The sequence below is a fragment of the Pipra filicauda genome, unplaced genomic scaffold (assembly GCF_003945595.2).
Source record: "Pipra filicauda isolate LSUMZ 115617 unplaced genomic scaffold, ASM394559v2 scaffold147_size4022426_pilon, whole genome shotgun sequence".
NCBI lineage: Eukaryota > Metazoa > Chordata > Aves > Passeriformes > Pipridae > Pipra > Pipra filicauda.
In genome coordinates this window covers 989822-1009926 of record NW_024103962.1, presented here as the reverse complement: position 1 = coordinate 1009926, position 20105 = coordinate 989822, and the positions used below count along the sequence as shown (strand labels likewise).

The following is a 20105-nucleotide window of genomic DNA, read 5'->3' as shown; positions in this document are numbered from 1 at the left end:
CCTAAAATACTAAAGCCGCTTCTATTTTGGGACAAATCTCGCAGGCACATCCGCTCATTTAGTCGGAGTTGGAATCTCTCAAAAAACAGGAGATGACCTGGACTGCAGCGAGCTTCGGGTTTCCTGCAGCCTTCTCCCTCCTTGCGCGGGGAGGAGGGGCTGCCGCCTCCCCGGACTAGCGCGGCCGCGCAGCCCTGCGCGTCCCCGGCCGCCGGGTCAGAGGGTGCGCGGGGAGGAAGGCCTTCAGAGGGCTTTGGGGAGAGAGGACATCCTTGTCCCCAGGGAGAGGGAGCGGCCGGGGGGTGAGGCAGGTGCTTCTCCTTTCACCTGCGGAGGGTGCTCGGGGGCGCAACGCAACCGAGCCCCGGGAAAGCACCTGCCCCCGCAGCCCGGACACCCCAGCTCCCTCGCCCTCCCGAGTCCCAGCCCGGGGGTGAAGTGCTTCAGTGCAAGGTGTTTAGAGTTTCCTTCGGGGTTATTTCAGTCCCCGCGGGATGACAGCGCTTCTCCGCGCGCGGGGCACCGGCAGCACCGCGGCCGTGAGGGCCGAGCCTGCCCGGGACTCCCGCAAACGGCGACGGGCGCTTCCCTCCGGTGAGGCTCATGGCCGGGCTCCGCTCGGCAGCGAGGAGAGGGGAGTTTTGAAATCAGCTCTTAAAAAAAACCAAACCCCCACCAAACCCCAAAAACATAGAAAGAAAGAAAGAAAGAAAAACACCGTGTTGGGTTTTGTTTGTTTTTTTCCCCTGACTGAGTGGTGAGCAGCCACGAACTGGTACAACGATACGGGGTATCAGTGGCAATTGCAGCAGTAATTTAACGAAGCGGTTTGCGGCCGGGATGCAGCGCTCAGGGCACACATCGTTGCCCGTCCCTCGGGCGGGCTGGCAGGGCGGCTCTGCCCGGCAATGGGGACGCCAGTGGAACTGGAGTCGTTCGATCCGGTTTGAGAGCAAGAGGCAGGCGCTGGTCAGCTGGCGGGGGGATAAAGGCGGGGTGAGGGTGGGGGGCGCGAGTGGGAGATGCAAGGAAAAGGAGCTTTCCGCTGTTGAGTCAGGAAAAGTTCAAACCTAATCAACCTTTTATTTCTCCGACTTCGGTTTTCGGACACATCTTGGCAAGCCAGTCCGTCTTCATTTTTCGGTTTTGCCTCGTTAATAAGAACCAAAGTAAAGCAAAGCGGTGCTTGGCTTTTCCCAGAGAATCAGCCTCACCTTTACCCGTGCACACGGTTATGGCTAAGGAACGCGTTCGCTCTTGCTCGCAGGTGGTTTCAATATTCACACAGAAGCTACATCTTCATACCTGGAGAAAGAAAAATAGTTTGCCTTTCTGGCGGTTCCCCGAAAATCTTCTGAATGTGGGAAACCCTTTGGAAAAAATAATATGATATTTTTTAAAACAAAATCAAAGCAAACTTTCAATCGTCCGACCCAGCAGCCTACTCAAAACGGCAGCGACTCCTTTATTTGTACGAAAACTAAAAATAAAGAAACAGTTGATTTTCAGAGTCAGGTCAGGACAAATGTGATTTTAGATGTGGGGGGGGAGGGGGGGGGAAGCAACAAAGACGCTTTGATAAATCTGTCCCTAAATCATTGCAGCGAATACATCTTATGGTTGTGTTCCAGAAAAAAACCGGGGGTAATTCTGTTGTTAAGGGTTCGAGAAATTACAAAGTAATTTTTAAGGTGTAATTGTTGTGGAAGTAGATGCAGCCACCGGGATGGAGAACATGATAAAAAAATCTATAAAATTGCACTATCGTCAAACTACGATTAGTTAATTAGTCGCTGCTAATGCAGGATGCAAAACCCCTGGGCCCAGAATATCTGGGAGCTCTCATAAATACATTTGTTGTGTGCATCAGCAGAGACTCCTTCTCTTGCAGACTATCCCAGGCTCATTTATCCGGGAAGGAAACACATTTCCTTGAGAATATTTTCCAAGAGGACAGACCTGTCTCCAGTCTCCAAGAATTTTCCTGCGCGTTTCTTTCAAATGTTTGGAAATCGCAGCAGCAGCAAGCGACCTTGCGCTATATTTTTTTCTTTTTTGGGGGGGGAGGGGAGAGTGTTTAAAGTCGAGGGCGGAATTTAGAGGAGAGGGGGGATAGGTGTGTGTTGGGGTGTACTTTGTGGGGCGAACCGCACCAGGTCGCGGGTAGGGGCCACGCAATTCGCGCTGTCGGCGCGGTGGCCCGTACCCGCGACGCGGCCCTGCGTGGGCGTGTCGGCGGGCGGTGCTACCCGGCCCCGCGGATCGCGGATTGGGCGTGGGGAGGGAGCGAGAGCTGCTCGCTGCCAGAGAAAGTTTTGGGGAGGGGTGGATATTTTTTTCTTCCCCTAGAGCGAGGAAAGGGGGTTTGGTTTGGGTTTGTTTTGTTTGCGCCGCTCCGCTCCTCGCCCACTCGCTTTCTTCGTCTGGCCGCGGCTTTTGGGGACTTTTTAATTTTCGGGTTTATTTTTTTCTTTTTTTTTCATCTTTTGGTGGTTGGCTCTCCCCCCTCGCCCCTCCGGGAAGTGCTCTGCCAGCCGCCTCTCGCCCCGCCATCCCTGCCCATGCGCCGCGGGCAGCGGGCAGCTCCGCGGCTCGCACCCGGGAGCTGAGCTGCGGAGCGGCGCGTCCCCTCCCCGGGCAGGATGTACACGGCCGGGCTGGCTCCTTTCTACGCCTCCAACTTCAGCTTGTGGTCAGCCGCGTATTGCTCTGCATCGGGGCCGGCAGCCGGCGGCTGCTTCCCGCTGGACGCCGCGGCGGCGAAGAAGCCGTCCTTCTGCATCGCCGACATCCTCCACGCCGGCGGCGAGGCGGCGGGAGGACCCGCCGACAGCCTGCCCGGAGGTCCCGGCACCGCGATGCCGGCGGCGCTAGGAGCCGTCCACCACGGAGGTCCCTTCCACGCTACCGCCTCGCCGCTCCGGCCCACGCCCGTCGTGGCCCCCGATGCCCCCGCTGCCACCTTCCCGCCGCGCCTCTCGCCTCTCTCCGCCGCCTACCACTCCCACCACCACCGCCCCCAGCAGCACCGGTCCCCCGCGGCGGCAGCGGCGGCGGCGGGCGGCGGAGGCGCCCCGGCCCCCGCCCGGCTGCCCGGCGGCCACGCGCACGGCTCGGCACCGGCGCCCGCCAGCAAAGACCTGAAATTCGGTATCGACCGCATCTTATCGGCGGAGTTTGACCCCAAAGTTAAGGAAGGCAACACGCTGAGAGGTAGAGAAATTGGCTTGTCTGCTTTCCCTGCTAGCGCTCTCCGTGCTCTGTTACTTGCTCTGTGATTGCTTTAGCGAGTTACACTCGCGATTTTGAAAACTTTTCGACCTAGCCGAAAAAAGAGTTATTAAAAAAAAAAAAAAGGGGCGTTATAAATTCGGGTTTCTAATAGCGCTCACTAAACCAGCCCTCACCCCGACCCCCGCACGGCAGAGCCGCGGCACAGGGCTTGCGCCCCTGGGAAAATAGCGGTAGTATGAAAATAGCGAGCGGAGCGCTCCGCGCTAACTCGGAGCGGCCGGGGATTTCTGTCTCCGAGGGCACAGCCCGTTTAAAAGCTTTCGCTGCAATCCATCTCCCCTCGCGGCCTGTAAACATCCTGACCAAAGAGAGTAAATAAATCGGAGGATGTCTGACCGCTGGGGCACGGCTGCCCCTCCCGAGGAGAGCCCCTGGGAGCGGGAGGCGGCTGCCTGGTGTCCCCTCAAGCCCCTCCGGCCGGGGACCCGCTCCGCCTGGCCCCGGCCTCGGCTCCGCTCTCCGGACCGTGCCGGGGTGTCGGTCTCGACCGCGGTATAACAGAGCTCTCCTTGTTCCTGTGCTCGCAGATCTGACCTCCTTATTAACTACCAGCCGCCAAACTGGGGTTCATCTCCCCAACTTGCAGCCTTCCGCCGGCCAGTTCTTCGCGTCTCTAGACCCCATTAACGAGGCCTCTGCTATCCTGGGTCCCTTAAACACAAACCCAAGGAGCTCAGTGCAGCACCAGTTTCAAGACACTTTTCCAGGTACATCTCGTCCCTCGTCGACCCTCCCGTGGCGCAGGGCCCTCCGTCCTGGAGCAGCCCCCTTCCTCCCGGAGGGACTCGCCAGGCACTTTTGAAAGGCCAGGCCGTGTGTTTTCTAGGGAGGTTTAGATTTTGGGCGAAAACCGGGCTGCGTTGGGGGGGAGGAAGAGCCGGCTAGGGCCTGATCTAGAGGACCATCCCATCGAGTATAGAAATAATACTTGAGCTGAGAGAGAAGATGCGGGGAGGGGGGAGAGGAAGAAATTCGTGTTCCAGACAGCTTCACCCGTGCCCAAGGAAGCATAGGCTGACAGGACACGTACCCAGCCGGCAGGCAGGGCCACGCTGGCTCAGGCCCTCCCCGCACACCACAGTCCAACTCTTATTCTGATCGATTTAAGGCTCCCCTTCAGGCTGTGATATTAATAACGCTGTGTCCTTCTCCCTCCCTCTGCTTTTCTCTCTCCCTTCTCAGGTCCATATGCAGTTTTAACCAAGGACACGCTGCCCCAGACGTACAAGAGGAAACGCTCCTGGTCTAGGGCTGTTTTCTCCAACCTGCAGAGGAAAGGTTTAGAAAAACGGTTTGAAATCCAGAAGTATGTCACCAAACCGGACAGGAAGCAACTGGCGGCGATGCTGGGGCTGACAGATGCTCAAGTAAGAATGGCTTCGGTTTTATTTCAAATCTTACTTCCAGTTTAGATGAATACCAGAAGGTGGGGAGGTTTCAAAGTGATTTCCTTTCCTTCGTCTTTAGCGGGGCTGGCTGAGGAGCTGGACCTCACCCCGAGCATCTCTTGCGTGCAGATTCCGCGGAGTTTTTGTTTTGGCCACCGAGGAGCAGGCCGGGCAGAGAGGAAAGCGGGACCAGGGCAGACCATCAGAGTGTGCCTTACTGGAGTGCAGTTCTCTGTAGGAGGTAGTTTAGGTCAAAGGAAGTAGAAGCAAACACACTATTTTTAATGTCCCCTTTTTTTCTCTTTTTTTTTTTTTTTTTAAATTTTAAATCTTTCCCCACATTGTGAAATCCATCGTTCTGAGGAAGTGAAAGCACTTCTTCAAACGGAATCATTAAACGCCCCTCTGTAATGATTCCACTATTGAGGACCCAGAGCGTGCAGAATTGTATAACGCTGTGGTTTCTTGAGCAAGATTTGGTTTCCTGGAAGAAGAAGCAGGAGGAGAGAGGAAACAAACAAACAACACAAAGGGGAGGGTGTGTGGTATTTAAACACACAAACTAGAAGCAGAAAAAAAAAATAAAGCCCTTTAGTCGCGTCAGGGTGTGGGCAGTGGGAGGTGAGGACGGCTCCTTCTTCTCTCCCCGCGTTACCAGTCCCCGGTGGAAGGCGCCGGGGCCGGGCGCTGCGCGGGGCGCGATGCGGGGCGCGCTGGGGCCGTGCCACCCGTCTAAGGGCGGCGCGGCCGCAGGTGAAGGTGTGGTTCCAGAACCGGCGGATGAAGTGGCGGCACTCCAAGGAGGCGCAGGCCCAGAAGGACAAGGAACCGCCGCCGGAGCCGGAGCCGGCGGCCCAGAGAACCGGCGCAGCGCTCGCCGCCGCCGGGGAGCCCGAGCGCAGCCCCAGCCGCTCCGACGGCGACAGCGACAGCAGCGACGCTGAGTCCCTCGACATGGCCCCCAGCGACACGGAACGGACTGAGGGCGCCGAGCGGAGCCTGCCCGCCGCCGGGCTCGGCAAATCCTCCGGCAGTACCGGCCTCCCGTCTCCGCCGCCGCCCGCCGCCGCCAGCCCCGAGCCGCGGAACGGGCTATAGATGGAGCGGCCCCGCCGCGCCCAGGACCTGTGCGCTAATTTATCTCCCTTTCCCCGCCCCGCGAGTGCGACAAGGCCGGCGCGGTCCGGCCCAGCCCGCTCCCACCTGTGGTCAGTGCCCGGCCTGGCCTGGGGCGAGGGGCCGAGGATGCGGGCGGAGCGGGGACCCCGGGGCCGGGGCGGCTGTGCGTGAGGCAGCCGCCTCTCCCTCCACGCTGCTCGCAGGAGAGCGGGATTTGTCTATTTTTTTTCCTTTTTTTTTTTTTTTTTTTTTAATTTTATTTTAATTCCTGTCCAAGGAAAATCTGAAGAAGGACTCCAGATTTCAGAGAACGGTCTCTGAAAATCCCCACCTTTCCCCACCCCTGCCCACAAACAATTTAGAATGTGAAGTATTTTGCCAACGTCCTCATTGGTGCAACGTGTTGCTTCGAATAATCCGGCCAAGAAATACTGCACTGACAAAATATATAAATATATATATATATATATATATCTCCTGTAAATAAAATGTTTGCTATGGTTTGTAACCACGTCAGTCTGTTGACCAGGGGAGAGGGCTGACGAGGCTGCCCCAGCTTCCTTTGCCCCGCTCGGAGGCAGCCACAGTCTCTCCTCGCCTTGGAGCCCCTCCAGGCAGCCTTCTCCTTTTATTTCTTTCCTAATGAAGGCGGTGACAGGGACCGGATTTGCTGACGCAAAATTGTACCCCCGATGAGAAAGTTACCGATTACATTTGTAGCCCGGCGCGTGCCTACACGTGTGTATTTGTCGTGTAAGGTGGCTTTTACTGTCGATGCCAGGCAGAACCGGGCTGTCTGACCCTCGCCACTCTCGGGCCGCTGTCAAGCGCCGGCGGGGCAGTTTCGGCGTTCGGGGGGGACGCGACGTATTTGTTTTGTTTTGTTTTGCTTTGCTTTGGTGTCGGTTCGGTTTGCCGCGCACCTCTCCGCAAGGCCCCGCGGAGGGGTGGGGAGGTAGTGCTCTGTGACGTCACTGCTCTCGGGGGGGGGGCGCTGTGACGTCATGCAGGCGCTGTGCACGGCGCGGGGGCGGTGCGGAGGCCGGTCGCGGGATGGGGTTAGGGTTAGGGTTAGCACCGGGGGGACACACGGCGGACTGTCCCCCTGCCTCGGTGGGTGCCTGTGGGGCAGAATGCCCTCCCTGGTGCGTGCGGTCGCCAGCTGTCCTTCGGGGCCGGTGGGGTTTGCCAGGGAGGACACGCTCCTGGGGGCTACCCTTGCTAGAAGGGAGAATCCATGAGGAGCAAACCCCCGAGGAAAGAGAAGGAAACACCGACAGCATTCCCTCGCCACAAGCAGTGGGGAAAAGGAGCTGGGACACATGGCAGGCAAAGAGATCGTCCTACTGGACGAAAAATGAACGGGTGAATTCGTAGAAAATGTCTAAGCGAACGGACACAGGTTTCTCCAGAGCCACGAAGGGCAGGGTAATCTCCAGGAGGGGCGCACATAAAGTTCTGATGCACTCCTGGATGCGCGCAGCGCTCGCGTAGGGCTGTGCTCCCAAGGCACCATCCCTGTCCGACTCCTCTTGGGACAGGGAAGCGGGATGGGGGAAGGAGTGCTCTGAAAGGGGCTTGTAAATTAGTTCTGCCTTTTAAACACTGCCAGAGAGTGGTGTTTCGAGGGGGTATTTCGACTTTTTGGGGCACGGTATGGGACCCCCAGTTCGCTTCCAGCCCCAGAAAGTGGCTGTGCCCATCAGCGCGGGATTTGCGTGGTGTTTTAAGTCCCGTAAGTGCAAGAGAAGCCGCGGGACAGATGTCCAGCGAAACACAATTGGTTTCTCCTCCGTGGTGCGGCTCACGGAACCGCGGGAATCTTGTTTGCCTCTTGAGTTTGCTTGCTGAAAACTAACCCATGCAGGAGAGAGGGATTTTGAGTGGCTCTTGTCAGATGAGAAGGGAAAAGCACGTCGGAAAGCAGTTTCTCTTTCCTTGGGTTAAAGAAATCTGCTTCTCCTCCAAGTGCAGGGCTGTCTGCGCGGGACCAGGCTCTCCCCACCTCGGTGTCCACAAATAACGGGAGCAATGCCCGCCTGGACGCCGGGTCGGGGAGAGAGCAGGGGCAATGCCTTCATGGCACCACTCTAATATAACGCGACAAAAGAGGGTGGGACTCGGGCTACGGAGAAAGATGCTCAGATCTGACTGGAAGAGTTGGGGTAAAATTCCTTCGACCCGCGGCTGCTTTTCGTGTCCCGCGCACCTCGGGTGCTGTTCGGGCCGAGGGTCCAAGTGGCAGAGCCGAGAGGGTGGGCCTCTTCCTCTCCCCCTGCGACAGGGAAAATAAATAATATCTATTCCCAGTTTGCTCCCGCTGTGCACGGGTAGGTAGAGCAAAGCCAAGAAAACGATTCTGCGGAAAGATGCGTGGACGAAGGGATTTGTGCCTGTCTCGACAGGGAAGGGAGTTTTCCCGATCCCGCGAGGCTGCAGTTACTGCTCAATTTCTGCAGAAAAAAAAATCCGGACAACGTCGTGACTTCAGGCAGCTCGAGCGCCGTTCATCGGTGAAGTCGACACGTCCGTAGTGCAATGCAACACTCCCTCGTCGCCACCCCCCCCACCTCCAGAACAGGTCAAGAAAATCTTGGGGTTGCCTCTATTTTATTTGCTTTAGTATGGCCTGGTAACGCGAAAGACTTTTGATGCCGGTTGTGTCTGAAACGCGAAACGCCCGAGCCCACTGTTTCTCCGCCGACACAAAAGACCTCGACGGTCTTTCAGCTGGGTGTCACAGCTTTCCTGGCGATCTCTTCACCTCCCCTAAATCTGTTCTGACTCTTTTCAGACGAACGAAATCCCCTTGGGCTGCACCCACCCGCCGCTACGCGGCTGTGTGTCAGGGGGTGTCATAGCGCGGGCCGGGGTCCCCTCGGAGGGGCCGGGAGGAGATTCCCGTCGCTGCCCTCGGTCTCCGCGGTCCCGGCCAGGCCAGGGGCTCCGCACACACTCGCTGCGCCTCCCCACCCGGGTGCCAGGCAGAGATTTTTCGGGCTGATTTCAGGTGAAAAGTTATACACGAGACCAAGAAGCTGGAGCGATACACACTGCCGCAAGGAGAAAAGAGGTTTTCCTGTGTCCTCCTGCGTGGCATGTGTGGGAAATCGGATTAATAGTGAAGCGGGAGGCCTCGCCGTGCCGCTCCGATATCCCAGCCCCGTCTGCGAGCATCCACACCCGCAGAGATGCGCAGCCGGGCTAGATCAGAGTCAGGTCTTGCTGGCCTTCGTCCCGAGGAGAAGCTTACCAATAACCCCCGCCTTTCCTAGGCGCTGTGTTAGGAAGTCCAAAGAGATACTTTTATTTTCGCCTGATTTCTTACCAGAAACCTCCCATCTCCAGAGGCTCAATTCAACCTCAGAAATAACAGTCACACTACAAGAAAAAAAAACCAAAACCCAATAATACAACAAAACAAAGGCAATATTTTTATCAAGCGAAATATGGTGCAAAAAGGCCGGGTAAGGAGCTGGCATTGGGGTCTTCCGCTGCTCCGCCTGACGGGGAGGAGGCAGTTCGCCTCGGCCTCCCCGGCTCGGCACTGCTCCCCACAGAGCCCCGCGGGCGCGGAGCCGGCGGCAGCGAAACCTGAGTTCGCCTCCCTCGTTAGCTGAGCGAGAGCAGCCCCCCTCCTTAGGAAAATATTTTTATTTTATTTTAATGTCGGGCTTAAGCTGATGTCTTAAAAAATAATTGTTTTCAGACCCCGGTTCGCTCGGCATCGCCGTTTCACACTCGCAGGCACACACATCTTTCCCTGCAGTTCATGCCTCGGGACTGCCTGGCGTCGGCAAGACAAACTGCAATCTCCGAAATGTCAACTTTTGCCACAATCTCGACTAAAAAAACCACCCCCTTCTTATTGCTGTTGAGCGCTCATCAGAAATAATGGCTGTTTACACAAAACCTTTATTCACTTTCTTAAATAAACACCAGTGAATTCAAATAAAGCAAAGCCTCAGCTATAATTCAGGCACAACGTTTTCTGTGTATATTCTCGGCTGCAGACCTGGAGAGACTCCTCGGAGAGAAATATGAAGTCTCTTTTCATAGTCCACCTCCATTAACTAAATATTCTAGCTCACCTCGGCCAGGTTTATACTACCTCGGCTTTCCTTTTTTTCCTCTTTTTTATGTTTTGCCCCAGCTGGAGCAGAAATATTTCCTCCCTTCTCCCCAGTCCCTTTTTACAGAGGTGTGGTCCGGACGGTTTTCTTTTTAAATCAATTTGCAGAAGCCCCTTCCTCTCCCCTTTCACAGCCTTGGCTCGGGGGTGTGCTCGAGCGGGAAGCCCTATCGGGCGCCAAGGAAAGGCTTTGCGGCCACACCGCTACCCTCCCCAGCCCGCACGGCCGTGGATGCTCGTGGCTCGGCGGGCAGCGGTGGATAAGGGTAAGGTGATAGGATGTGGGTTGGTGAGGTCGGTAGGGCGATAACAAGGTCTCGTTTATTCGAAAGAACGGGCTAAAATGAAATTCACTCAAACTCTCGAGCTCAGCCGGGCAGCGGAGAGAGCCGGGTACCCGCGTGGGGAGCGGTGGCCTCACCATCCACCGCCCCACGGGGGAACGGGGCCCGTCCCGGCGCGGGGCGTGCTGCCCCCCTCTCCCCTCATCTCCCCTGCTCCCAGCCTGGGACCCGCGGCCCCAGCCCTAATGAGATCCATTAAGCGTATTATTGATGTGGAGGTTTGCTGTGAGGTCCCGGCTGGAGGGAAGCGGGGCTCTGCTGCAGATACAAGCGCTCTGATCTGCACCACCTGGCTGAAACCAGAGAGCCGCCACTTCATTAATGGGTTTAGCCTTTGCTAATTGGTGTCTTTAGGAGCCTTGCCAAATTCTGCTTCGAGATCTTTGGAGGCAGATTTTGTTTTTCCTCCTGCCGGTGACATTCGTTGACGGCAATTAGAGCCAATACCACTCCTGCGCCGGGGGCCGCCAGGCAGTCCGAGAGCCCTCGACGGGACGGGCTGCGCGGCCGCTCCGGGCACCTCCTGCCCGCTGCTTCCTCCGCCACACCACCACCATCGTCACCTTCATCAGAAGTGGAAACGCCGTAGGTAAACCTCACGGTGAGGAGAGCCAAACCACCCTCCTCTCTCCTCGGTGACGGCTGCGGCAGGTGACACGAGTGGAAGTGGGGAGAAAGACGCCCTATGCCCCACGCCACCCCTGCAGAAAGCGAGCGCAGGGGCTGGGGCGGCAGTGACCGGCCGTGCCAGCCCCGCGCCCGCAGCAGCCGCGGCTCTCTCCGGCCCGGAGAGCCGGCGCCGCGGCCGAGCCCCCTTCGCCACCCGCCCTCGGGGTCAGCTTTATCCCCAGACCCGCGGGCCTGACCAGCTTCTCCGAGACTCAGACGGCCGTAGCTAATGAAATCCGCTCACCGCAAATCACAGAGCTCTGCCGTATGCTATAATCAAATTTCTGCTTGCCTTAAAAAACCCGGGCCACCCTCCTCCACCCCCGTTCTCTGGGCAAACCCCAAATCAAAGGTTTCTAGCCATCACACCCCTCCAGCTATGCCTCGTCCCAGGCCATCTCTCCCGGCCTTCTTGCCACCGCCTGTTCTTCCCCCACGCCCGGTGATGACCAGTGCCTTTCCTCGGCCACCAAAAGAGGAGGCTGCCTGGGATCACACACGTCTACCTGGCCGGATCCAGTGGGGTAACCCCGGCTACCTGCATGCTCAGATGGGGATGATGGAGGGATTGAGGGTGATGGAGGGGATGAGGATGCTGGAAGGAACAGAGAGGTTGGACGGTTTCCTTGCCCAGCGGCAGAAAAGAGGAGCCAGTGAGCAAGAGACACGCTTTCACAGCCACACACACAAATCACACCAGCTTCATTTACGGGGTAATGTTGTCACCAGTCGTGTAACTCAAGTATTCAGGGGTCAGAGACGGCTGATAAATCACACTGAGTGGGGATTTTATCTTCCTCACGGCACCATTGTCGGGCTTTGCTGGCCCACTCCATGGGCCGTGTCCCGGTACCAGCCTCGGCGAGATGTCAGAGCAGATGCCAGATAAACAGGCACTCCGCCACCCACCCCGTCCCCATGTGTCTGCAGACTCGAGGGCAGCCCAAAGCCGTGTCCCCTGGAAAAACGCCGCCTGCCCTGGTCCTGCTGCCCCCCGGGGAGCGGGCACTGCACGGTGCCCCGGGCAGGGAAGTTTATTGGGAAGGCGGGAGGAGAAGTCTGGGGCCGGGACTTTCCATTTCTCTTTTTCTTCCTTGGCTCAGATACTTTGTCCCTAATCCTTCTTTGGGCGGGCTGACTGTAGGCGGGGGAGCCCGCCTGTCCCTGCCCAATTTAAGCCGGGCTACAAAGGGCGCTGACCCGTGAGGGACAGAGACAGACCCCCCAGGTCCACCGGGATCCCCGAACCTCCAGCCTGTACCTCAATCCAGCCCCGGAAAGTAGGAAGAAGAAGGATGGGATGCGGCACGGAGCCGGCCCGCCTTCCCGAAAACATCCCGGCACAATTCTGAAATGCATGAGCTCCTAAACTGACCCGTGTGGCTGGAGTGCTCCACGCTGCCATAGACGAACCCAAGACCTAGCCCACAGCCTTGTCATTTTCCTTTAACACTACATAAAGAAAATGTGTAGTTGCAGATGAAAAATAACTCGAGAGGATTACAGCCTGTGTTTTACAACCAATTCTTTTGAGCTTTCTATTATCGTTATTTTAATGACAGTAAAAGCAAGTCTGAAATCTCTTTCAGCACATTCATACAGATATCCATACATATCTATGATTTGAATATGTACATATACATACATATACACATATTTATATGTAAAAGCAGTCCACTGAAAATATAAGCCATTCTATAAATGACTAGGCTGTGCAAGAGTATAAACGTCTTTTAAAGAGCTTTTCAGCAAAAATGCCTGAATTATAGGTGTTTTTGAGTCCTGTCCATAATGAGATCTGACTGGATGTCAATAGAGGCGCCTTTAGAGCAGACACTATAAGATGACTTCTTGAAACAGCACAAGCTTAATCTACAAACAAGGGCTGCTGATGAAGAGAAACGGGGTAGCTGATAGAACAGCCCCTTCTCACTGCTACGGTCCTTGAGCCCTTGAACGTAGCTTGGGAGTGAGTATTTTTACGAGTGGTGTAACAGGGAGGATATGAAGCTCGTTTTTGTCTGGGGCTTGGCTCTGGACAGCTTCCTCTTTTGCTGTAGTTCTTCACTTCTCTTGAACTTAATACATGCAGTACAATTCACTTCACAACACTGTATTTCCAAGGACAAATCCTAATGTGGACCGTTTGGCCCAAGTGGCCCTTCCCCAGCCCTGGAGAATGCCTTCCCACCCACTAGTGTCTGTGACTGCAATCGTGGCGGATGAGGAGGGGTTCTCTACCGGTTCTCTACTTTAATCTCAAGCAAGCCTTTGGAGACGTCGCTCAAGGGAGGGTGGGAGCGGTCCTAATGGCCTTTCCCGAGCCGGGGATTGCTTCGGCCCCAGCCGTTCCTCTCCCCTTCAACCCATGCAGGGCGGAGAGGGCCGGGGGGGCGGCCCCACGGCCCCGTCCGGATCGGGCTCCTCTCTCAGGCTACAGTAGACGTGTTTATTTGTGCGCGCACCCCTCCCTATAAATCCCACCATCTATAATCATTATCTACATGGAAACTTTTGCCCCCTGCAGCCCCCAGGACCACCCCCCTCCCCCCCCAACCCTAGTTAGCGGTGATGATTTTAAAAGCATGCGATGATCTAAGCCCTAATACTAATATTATGCATCATTTGGACAGGATAACCATGCCACCTTGTCAAACGCTGCCTCTTTACACAACCCATTTGCTGCATCGCAGAGTCATAACGGCGGTGATGGATGGGCAGGGGACCCCCCCTGCGCCCCCCCGGCACGGAGAGGAATGCGGGCGGGCGGAGCCCCCGCGCCCGCGGCCGGCCCGCACCCCGCCGGCGACAATTTATGGTCTGTATATATTTGCTGGCTCCAGATATCGGCAGCGTAATGGATCGTTATATTTTATGAATCCGAGGCTCGGATCTAGGCACTCGGGAGTCCCTTCCATGTATGGTGCACTCCTGTCTCGCCCTTAATCCGCCCGGCAGGCAATAAACTTCTCCGCTAAATGCGCCGGGAGATAACAGCCAACTTTTATTGATTACAAGAAAATGCTCGAAACTAAATAAAGGGTTTTTATGAGGATCCCTGCGAAGACCCTTTTCTCCGCAACCATTAAGCTCAATATCGACATTTTACTGTGTGTAAACTGTGAACTTGTTTAGCCATAAACGTTAGGGCGGGGGTAGAAGCAGAATGAAAAACGGCGATGCTCGTCGAGAGGAGCCGTGCTCGGAGGTGCTGCCGGCCTGTTAACTCGGAGGGTGTCCGCTGACCCTTCGGATTCCCTCTCGGTCCCTCTCTCTTCTCCCTTGTTGAAGGCATGGGTGCGGGAACAGCTCCCAAACCTGAAAACAGGGAGCACTGGGATGTAGCACCGGAGATGCTGAGCAGGGGAAGGGCGAAAGGCACCTCACACGGACGTTTGGAGCGGGACTCGAGAGAGTTATCTCCCGGGCGTACCCTGAGGGGCGGATGCGAAGGAGTTCACTCGCCTTTTAAAGTGGATGATCGTGGAAGGTTTCTCCACTTTTCCGCTGTTTCCACAGGCCGGGGGAGGGGGGGGAGGTGTGAGAAAAAAGATGAATTAGTGTATTTTATTGTATTCCGACCGTCTTTATAGCCTCAGAGTTGTAACGGGCGTTAAAGTCTCCGCCTGGAAGTGGGATGATATTGGGGGCGGGCGGGAATGGGGGGGTCCGGCATCGAGCAGCCGGGCTCTGCTCAGGTGCAAGTCAGAGACTTACCCGTGGTGGCTTCGCTCCCTCTCGAGGTCTGCACCTCCCCTGCCCGCCCCAGCCAAGGGCAGGCACCACTTCGGGGAAACCGGTATAATTTATCCATAACACACGGCAGCAGCACACGGTAGACTGGGGACTGCCAAAGGCATCAGAAAAAATAAATCCCACCCGTGGCCCTGACTTTGAAACAGCAACAATCGCGGGTTTCTCTCTCTCTCTTTTTTTTTTTTTTTTTTTTTTTTTTTTTTTTAACCCAATCTTATAGTAAAGTGTTCAAGATGTCCCATGGCTTCATTACCGCTGGTATTCCTGACCGTAGGCGGCCGGTTCGGAAGTTACAAACACATTATTTTCTCCTGAAACCTCATTGTTGGCCTTTGAGAACAAGGGGCGAATGGTGTTTTTTGTTTTTTTTTTTTTCCGTTAGTTTTGGACTTTTTTCCTTCTTTTTGTTCTGTTTGCCACACTTTGAAAAGGTAACTGTAAAATCACTCGGTGTCTACGAGTTGTATTGCATTTTACTGGAAAGACATAAACCTGTCTTATTCCCTGATGTTTTGCGATTAACTTATGAGTGTAAAGGAAATGCTTGAATAGCGTTTCCTCTGCAGTATTCTTTCGGTGAGGGGAAACCAAGGGAAGATGCTAATATTGTCATCTTATTTCACAATTTATCCTGTCTGCCCAAAAAATATGTGTACACAAACGAAGGTGCAGTAGGGCTCAGTTTTGAGATGCAGCCCACATATTTTGAAGATCACACTGGCCTTGATAGCCGGCCCAGTGAATTATTTAGCCTTCTCTTTATTGTTGTTAAAACACTGGATTCCATTTAAATAAACAAAGCGATCCGGAGTAATTTATCAATTCTGCAGAAGTCCAGTTAACAGGATGTCCCGGCAGTGATGGTGGGTGCTTACACCCTTCCAGCAGACCCTCTGCACTGTTGCTGTTCACACCATACAGGATTCTCCCCTCGCTAATAACCTGCACATGGGCCCTCACGTGGCTTCCTCACGCAAACACCGTCCCCTCCAGCTCACCATGTGCTTACACTTAACTTCAATACATGTGAATCTCCATGCACACACATATAATATTATGTTGGAAACTCACGGCTGACCTTTTTTTTTAGTTAAGTATTTTTAATTTTTTTTTTTTTTTTTTTGAAAATGCAGCTTCGTGAGGAATATTTAGCCCATTAGCTAAATCAACCAGCAAGAACCAAACCTAAACAGAAAGGACATGGGCATTGCTATTCACAGAACTGGAAAACATTTGGGGGGTTGTTATATACACTTCAAGTCATAAATTATTAGTTGGTTTATTTTTTGATCAGGAAAAAGCCATTAAGGTTTGCTCAGCTCCGGTCTGTGGGAAAATAATTTCTTTGATTGAGTTCCCCCTAAAGACCCCCAGAAGTTTTCTCTCCTCTGTCATGAGCAGCCTGCTCTTTCCTGTCTTCCGGATGGAGAAAAGAGTAGGACCTCGGAGAAAAGCAGCTTTTCAGCATCTTGAATTTCACTTTGCATCTGTCTTCCTACCTGCTGATTTAATTTCTCTTTGCATTTGGGACCTTTCTAAATCCATCAAGAGGAAACTATGGAATAATGAGAGTTGTGTATCATCTTTTATCAGCTTTTTCTTCCTTGCTGGTGGCCAATATTGCAGCTCTGAAGGAGAGAGACATTTGAGGGGCGGGCGGGTGGAGAGGGGAGAACTGAGGGGTGGGAAAGCACGGCATGGAAAGAAATTCAAGTTGAGGAATGAGAGGAATGGATAAAAAAAAGGCAGGGCTGATGACTTTTTCATTATATAGATTTCCTACAGGAGCGGTGGTTACCAATCCTGGGTCTGCTTATTTATTTAGTGTGCTTCTGAATTGCATGAGCTTCTAAGCTGGCCCGTGTTGCTGGAGCACTCCATGCTTCCATGGACAAGCCCCGGGCCTAGCCCACAGTCTCCTCATTAGAAAGAAGCAGCTCTCCAGCCCATCCACCCACTGGCAGCAATGTTGGGTCACTATGCACCATTTGGTGACTTTGTCCCACCCCTTTTGGAGTCACACTGAACCTCAGAGAGAATCAGGCTGCTGCTGTGAGGTTGGGAATTTGATAGCAAAGGGCCATTTGCCTTACAGGTAATCAGAATGTCTCTTTCCCTCTTCCCACTCAAATTTGCAAAGTGCTATATTAGGGATCCCCTTGGCTGATGTTGATGCAGGTGCAGGCCAGAAGACTCTGGCAGTGCATGGAAGGGAACCCAGCGTGGTGGCTGTCGAACTGCATGAACAGTGGGGTAAGTGTGAGCTGGGTGGTCCCCACGTCAGGACCAGATGGGCTGCTGAATCTTGAGCCCCATCTAGCTCTCCTTCAGTCAGTGCCCCATAGCTTGCTCCAAACTCAACCCTCACTATCCCTCCTGGGCCATATTTCAGTATAGGCCCTGTTCCTAGTCTGTAGTTTTAGTCTAGTACTGGTGACGGTTGACAACAGGATGCGGTTGAGTGAGAATTGACCTGGGCAGTAGTACACTCTCGGGAAGTTCCAATCGTTAAAACTGGGCATATCAAGAGCTGTCCTGAGAAACACAGAGCACTTCTTCCTTCCACCCTTCCCCTTTGCAAAGGCTGAGGTAAAGCTACTGTCTAGATCTGTGCTTCGTATGGACCTCTGCCCTTGTGGTGAGACTCATCAGGGTCAGCAACCCAGGAACCCACAGTGATGAAAGCTCATGTCAAGATCTGTCCTGTGAAAGGAGGTAACTGAAGTCAGGGGTTTTCTGCTGGGGAAGTCTCAATGCTGGGCCTAAATTTCACTGAGATAATACATCATGAACAAAGCTTACTTAGACCTAACTTTGTCTCACATTTTTTGCCAGTGCTACTACCTCTATAACCATGAGGAAGAAGAAGAAATAGGGCAAAAAGGAAAAGCAAAAGCACTAAGCCTTTTGGGAGAAAAAGATTGTGTTTATTTAATCAATTTTTGACCTTTTAAAAAACTTTTTTTTAGCCTGATAAACTATTTTAAAGGCAGTTTACACAAAGCAAAGCAGGTAAGATTCCTTGAATGACATTGTTTAAAAAGGATGGTGTGGAACAGTAATCAGAAACATGAGTCAAATGAGAGTCTAGGCTCCTCCCTGTAGGAAAGAAATGCTAAGTGGGTATTTTTCATCCATAGTTGTCTTTTTTTTGAAGGCAGATGACTAAAATATTCCTAAAATGTTCCTGTGTACCAATAGTGGGCCTTGCAGGCATTTTCTTGAGCAATTATTTAATCCACTGTTGCACTGGAATGTTGAATTTTTTTCAGCTTTGGCTTTTCTAAGCCCATCTATAGTGCAGTGAAAGCCTTTGACTTGGTGTTATCTAGTTGTATGCAAGAACTGATTCGTAGGGGTTTGGTGTCCAAAGCTGCCAAATGTGAATTGGAGATCACGTCTGACAGAAGGCTGAACTGTTCCACTCAAAACAACCTTGCTGAAAGGCTTCTGTAAACAAGTATTTCTGGGAACTATATGTTTCTCTCTTTCAGGTCCATTTTGTACCTTGAAATGTGAGATTGATCTGAAACGCCTAAGAGGATATTGGAGAAGGTTTGTTTGGGGTAACCACCTTATCCTTGTGATCCTCAATAAGACAGTGTTAGCTGAGAGAGGTAGGGATGGTGAAGCGATACTACTTACTTTTTATTACTGATCTTGTGATTGATTTAATTTTCTCTTAATACCTAGGAACAGGATATGATATGCATAGGTATCCCATGCTTGATCAAGACAAAGCATTCCATTCCATGGCAGAGTGCAGAGTTCCCGAGAGACAATTCCTTGTAACTCCCCCTTGCTGACTGACAGATTCAGTTTGTTCTTACTCAGACATGTGAAATGAATCCCACTTTCAGCTGCTATATTTGTTTTTTGTTTCCAGTGTGGATCCATTTGCTTGGTATAATTTTTTTAAAACTTTGACTTTTGGATTGCACTGTCAATGTTAATTTATGAGGGTTGAGCTTACTTTGCTCATGGAGGTGCCCAACTGCAAGAGCACAACAAAGACCTATACAACACATGGATCACATTACAGTGAGAAGCCACCTGTTGAAATAGTAGAGATCATGCAATTTTTTTACATAGGCACAGTAAAAAAATGAAGGATGGGCTGTTTGAGATATTTCCAAAGTTAGGCGTTGTTGAAATCTTGATGGAAGAACACGCTCCTTCACTTATGTGCTTCTGAAACACAAAATATCCATTAAAAGTGACAGACTTGAAGCCAAGGTAAACAATTTCATAAACTAAACTTGAACACTCTTACTTGCAAATACTGATCTTGTGATGACAGATTCATTTTTCCAGCTCCGGCAAATTTGTTTCTACCGTAGCCTTGCTGGAAATTACTGTGCAAGTGTTTATAATCCTGTCCTACTGTGAAGGATTCCTTGTAGGATGCATTATTCAGGTGAAGGGAGGACCTCGTTGCTACCAACAAGGTGGGTCTATGTAAGTATCATAGAATGGTTTGGGTTGAAAGGGACCTTAAAGATCATCTAGTTCCAACCTCCCTGCCCTGGGCAGGGACACCTTCCACTAGACCAGGTTGCTCAAAGCCTCATCCAACCTGATCTTGAACACTGCTAGAGGGAGGGCATCCACAATTTCTCAATAAGTAGTCTTGGAGTTTGCCTTTTGCAATTGAAAGCCCTGGTAGTCTTAAGTCACGCTACACATATAACTGTATTTTGACTCACTTTTAAACTAAAATAAAAATATCCAGACAGTGCTTTGCACAGCTGTTTAACAACTGTTAAATACATAAATAGACATTACATACTAAAATACTGTGTTGATATGAGCCATATAAACAGAAGAGAGCAGAAATACAGTAGTCTTTTTAACCTGATCTAATTTTGTGTCCAGACAAGCTTTACTCAGCATCGGAGTCTGCCTCAGTGCTGCTTTCTGGTACTCGAGGTAGGTACAGCATGGTCTTGCTTCTCAACATTATTAATTTTCCTAGTGGGCTGATATCTCTAAGAAAAATGTCAAAACATTTTCAAGACTCCCACTGGAGTCACAGGATGTTCTTCCTGTGGATCCATGGGTCCTCGGCAACAGTAAGTTTTGTTGGACTAAGCAAGAAGCTTGGAGCCCTTTTGCCACTATTAATATCGTGGTTCTGCTCGTGGTTGATTGAATACTTTGAAGGAAAAAGGACAGAGTAAAAGGTGAGAAAGAGGTGGTGGAAGAGTATAACGCTTTCCCTTTTATCTGCATTTTTTTGTGCAAAAAAAAAAGGACTACTGCCAAAGCCTTTATTTATTCGTTGCTATGAAAATTATTTTGTGTCCTAGTTTCAGCAACGTTAATATATTTTTCTTCTCTAAGTGATTATCTTTTATGACCAGTTTAGACTTATATGGAGGTGCAGTAATATGCCATAAAACT

The 20105-nt window shown here is 52.5% G+C and overlaps 1 protein-coding gene across 1 annotated transcript; it reads left to right on the top strand.

The window, feature by feature from the left end:
* Positions 1-2454: 2454 nt before the first annotated feature.
* Positions 2455-6008, top strand: HLX (H2.0 like homeobox). The gene is made up of 4 exons (XM_027721273.2): positions 2455-3213; positions 3822-4001; positions 4477-4661; positions 5436-6008. The coding sequence occupies exons 1-4, from the start codon at positions 2643-2645 to the stop codon at positions 5778-5780; spliced, it is 1281 nt and encodes a 426-aa protein (XP_027577074.1). The 5' UTR covers positions 2455-2642; the 3' UTR covers positions 5781-6008.
* Positions 6009-20105: the final 14097 nt, after the last annotated feature.

Bases quoted from the DNA above. Each gene is read 5' to 3' on its own strand.
- HLX (XM_027721273.2), top strand. From the start codon at position 2,643: ATGTACACGGCCGGGCTGGCTCCTTTCTACGCCTCCAACTTCAGCTTG. The intron at 4,002-4,476 runs GTACATCTCGTC...CTCCCTTCTCAG, and splicing joins GTTTCAAGACACTTTTCCAG to GTCCATATGCAGTTTTAACC. The intron at 4,662-5,435 runs GTAAGAATGGCT...GCGCGGCCGCAG, and splicing joins TGGGGCTGACAGATGCTCAA to GTGAAGGTGTGGTTCCAGAA.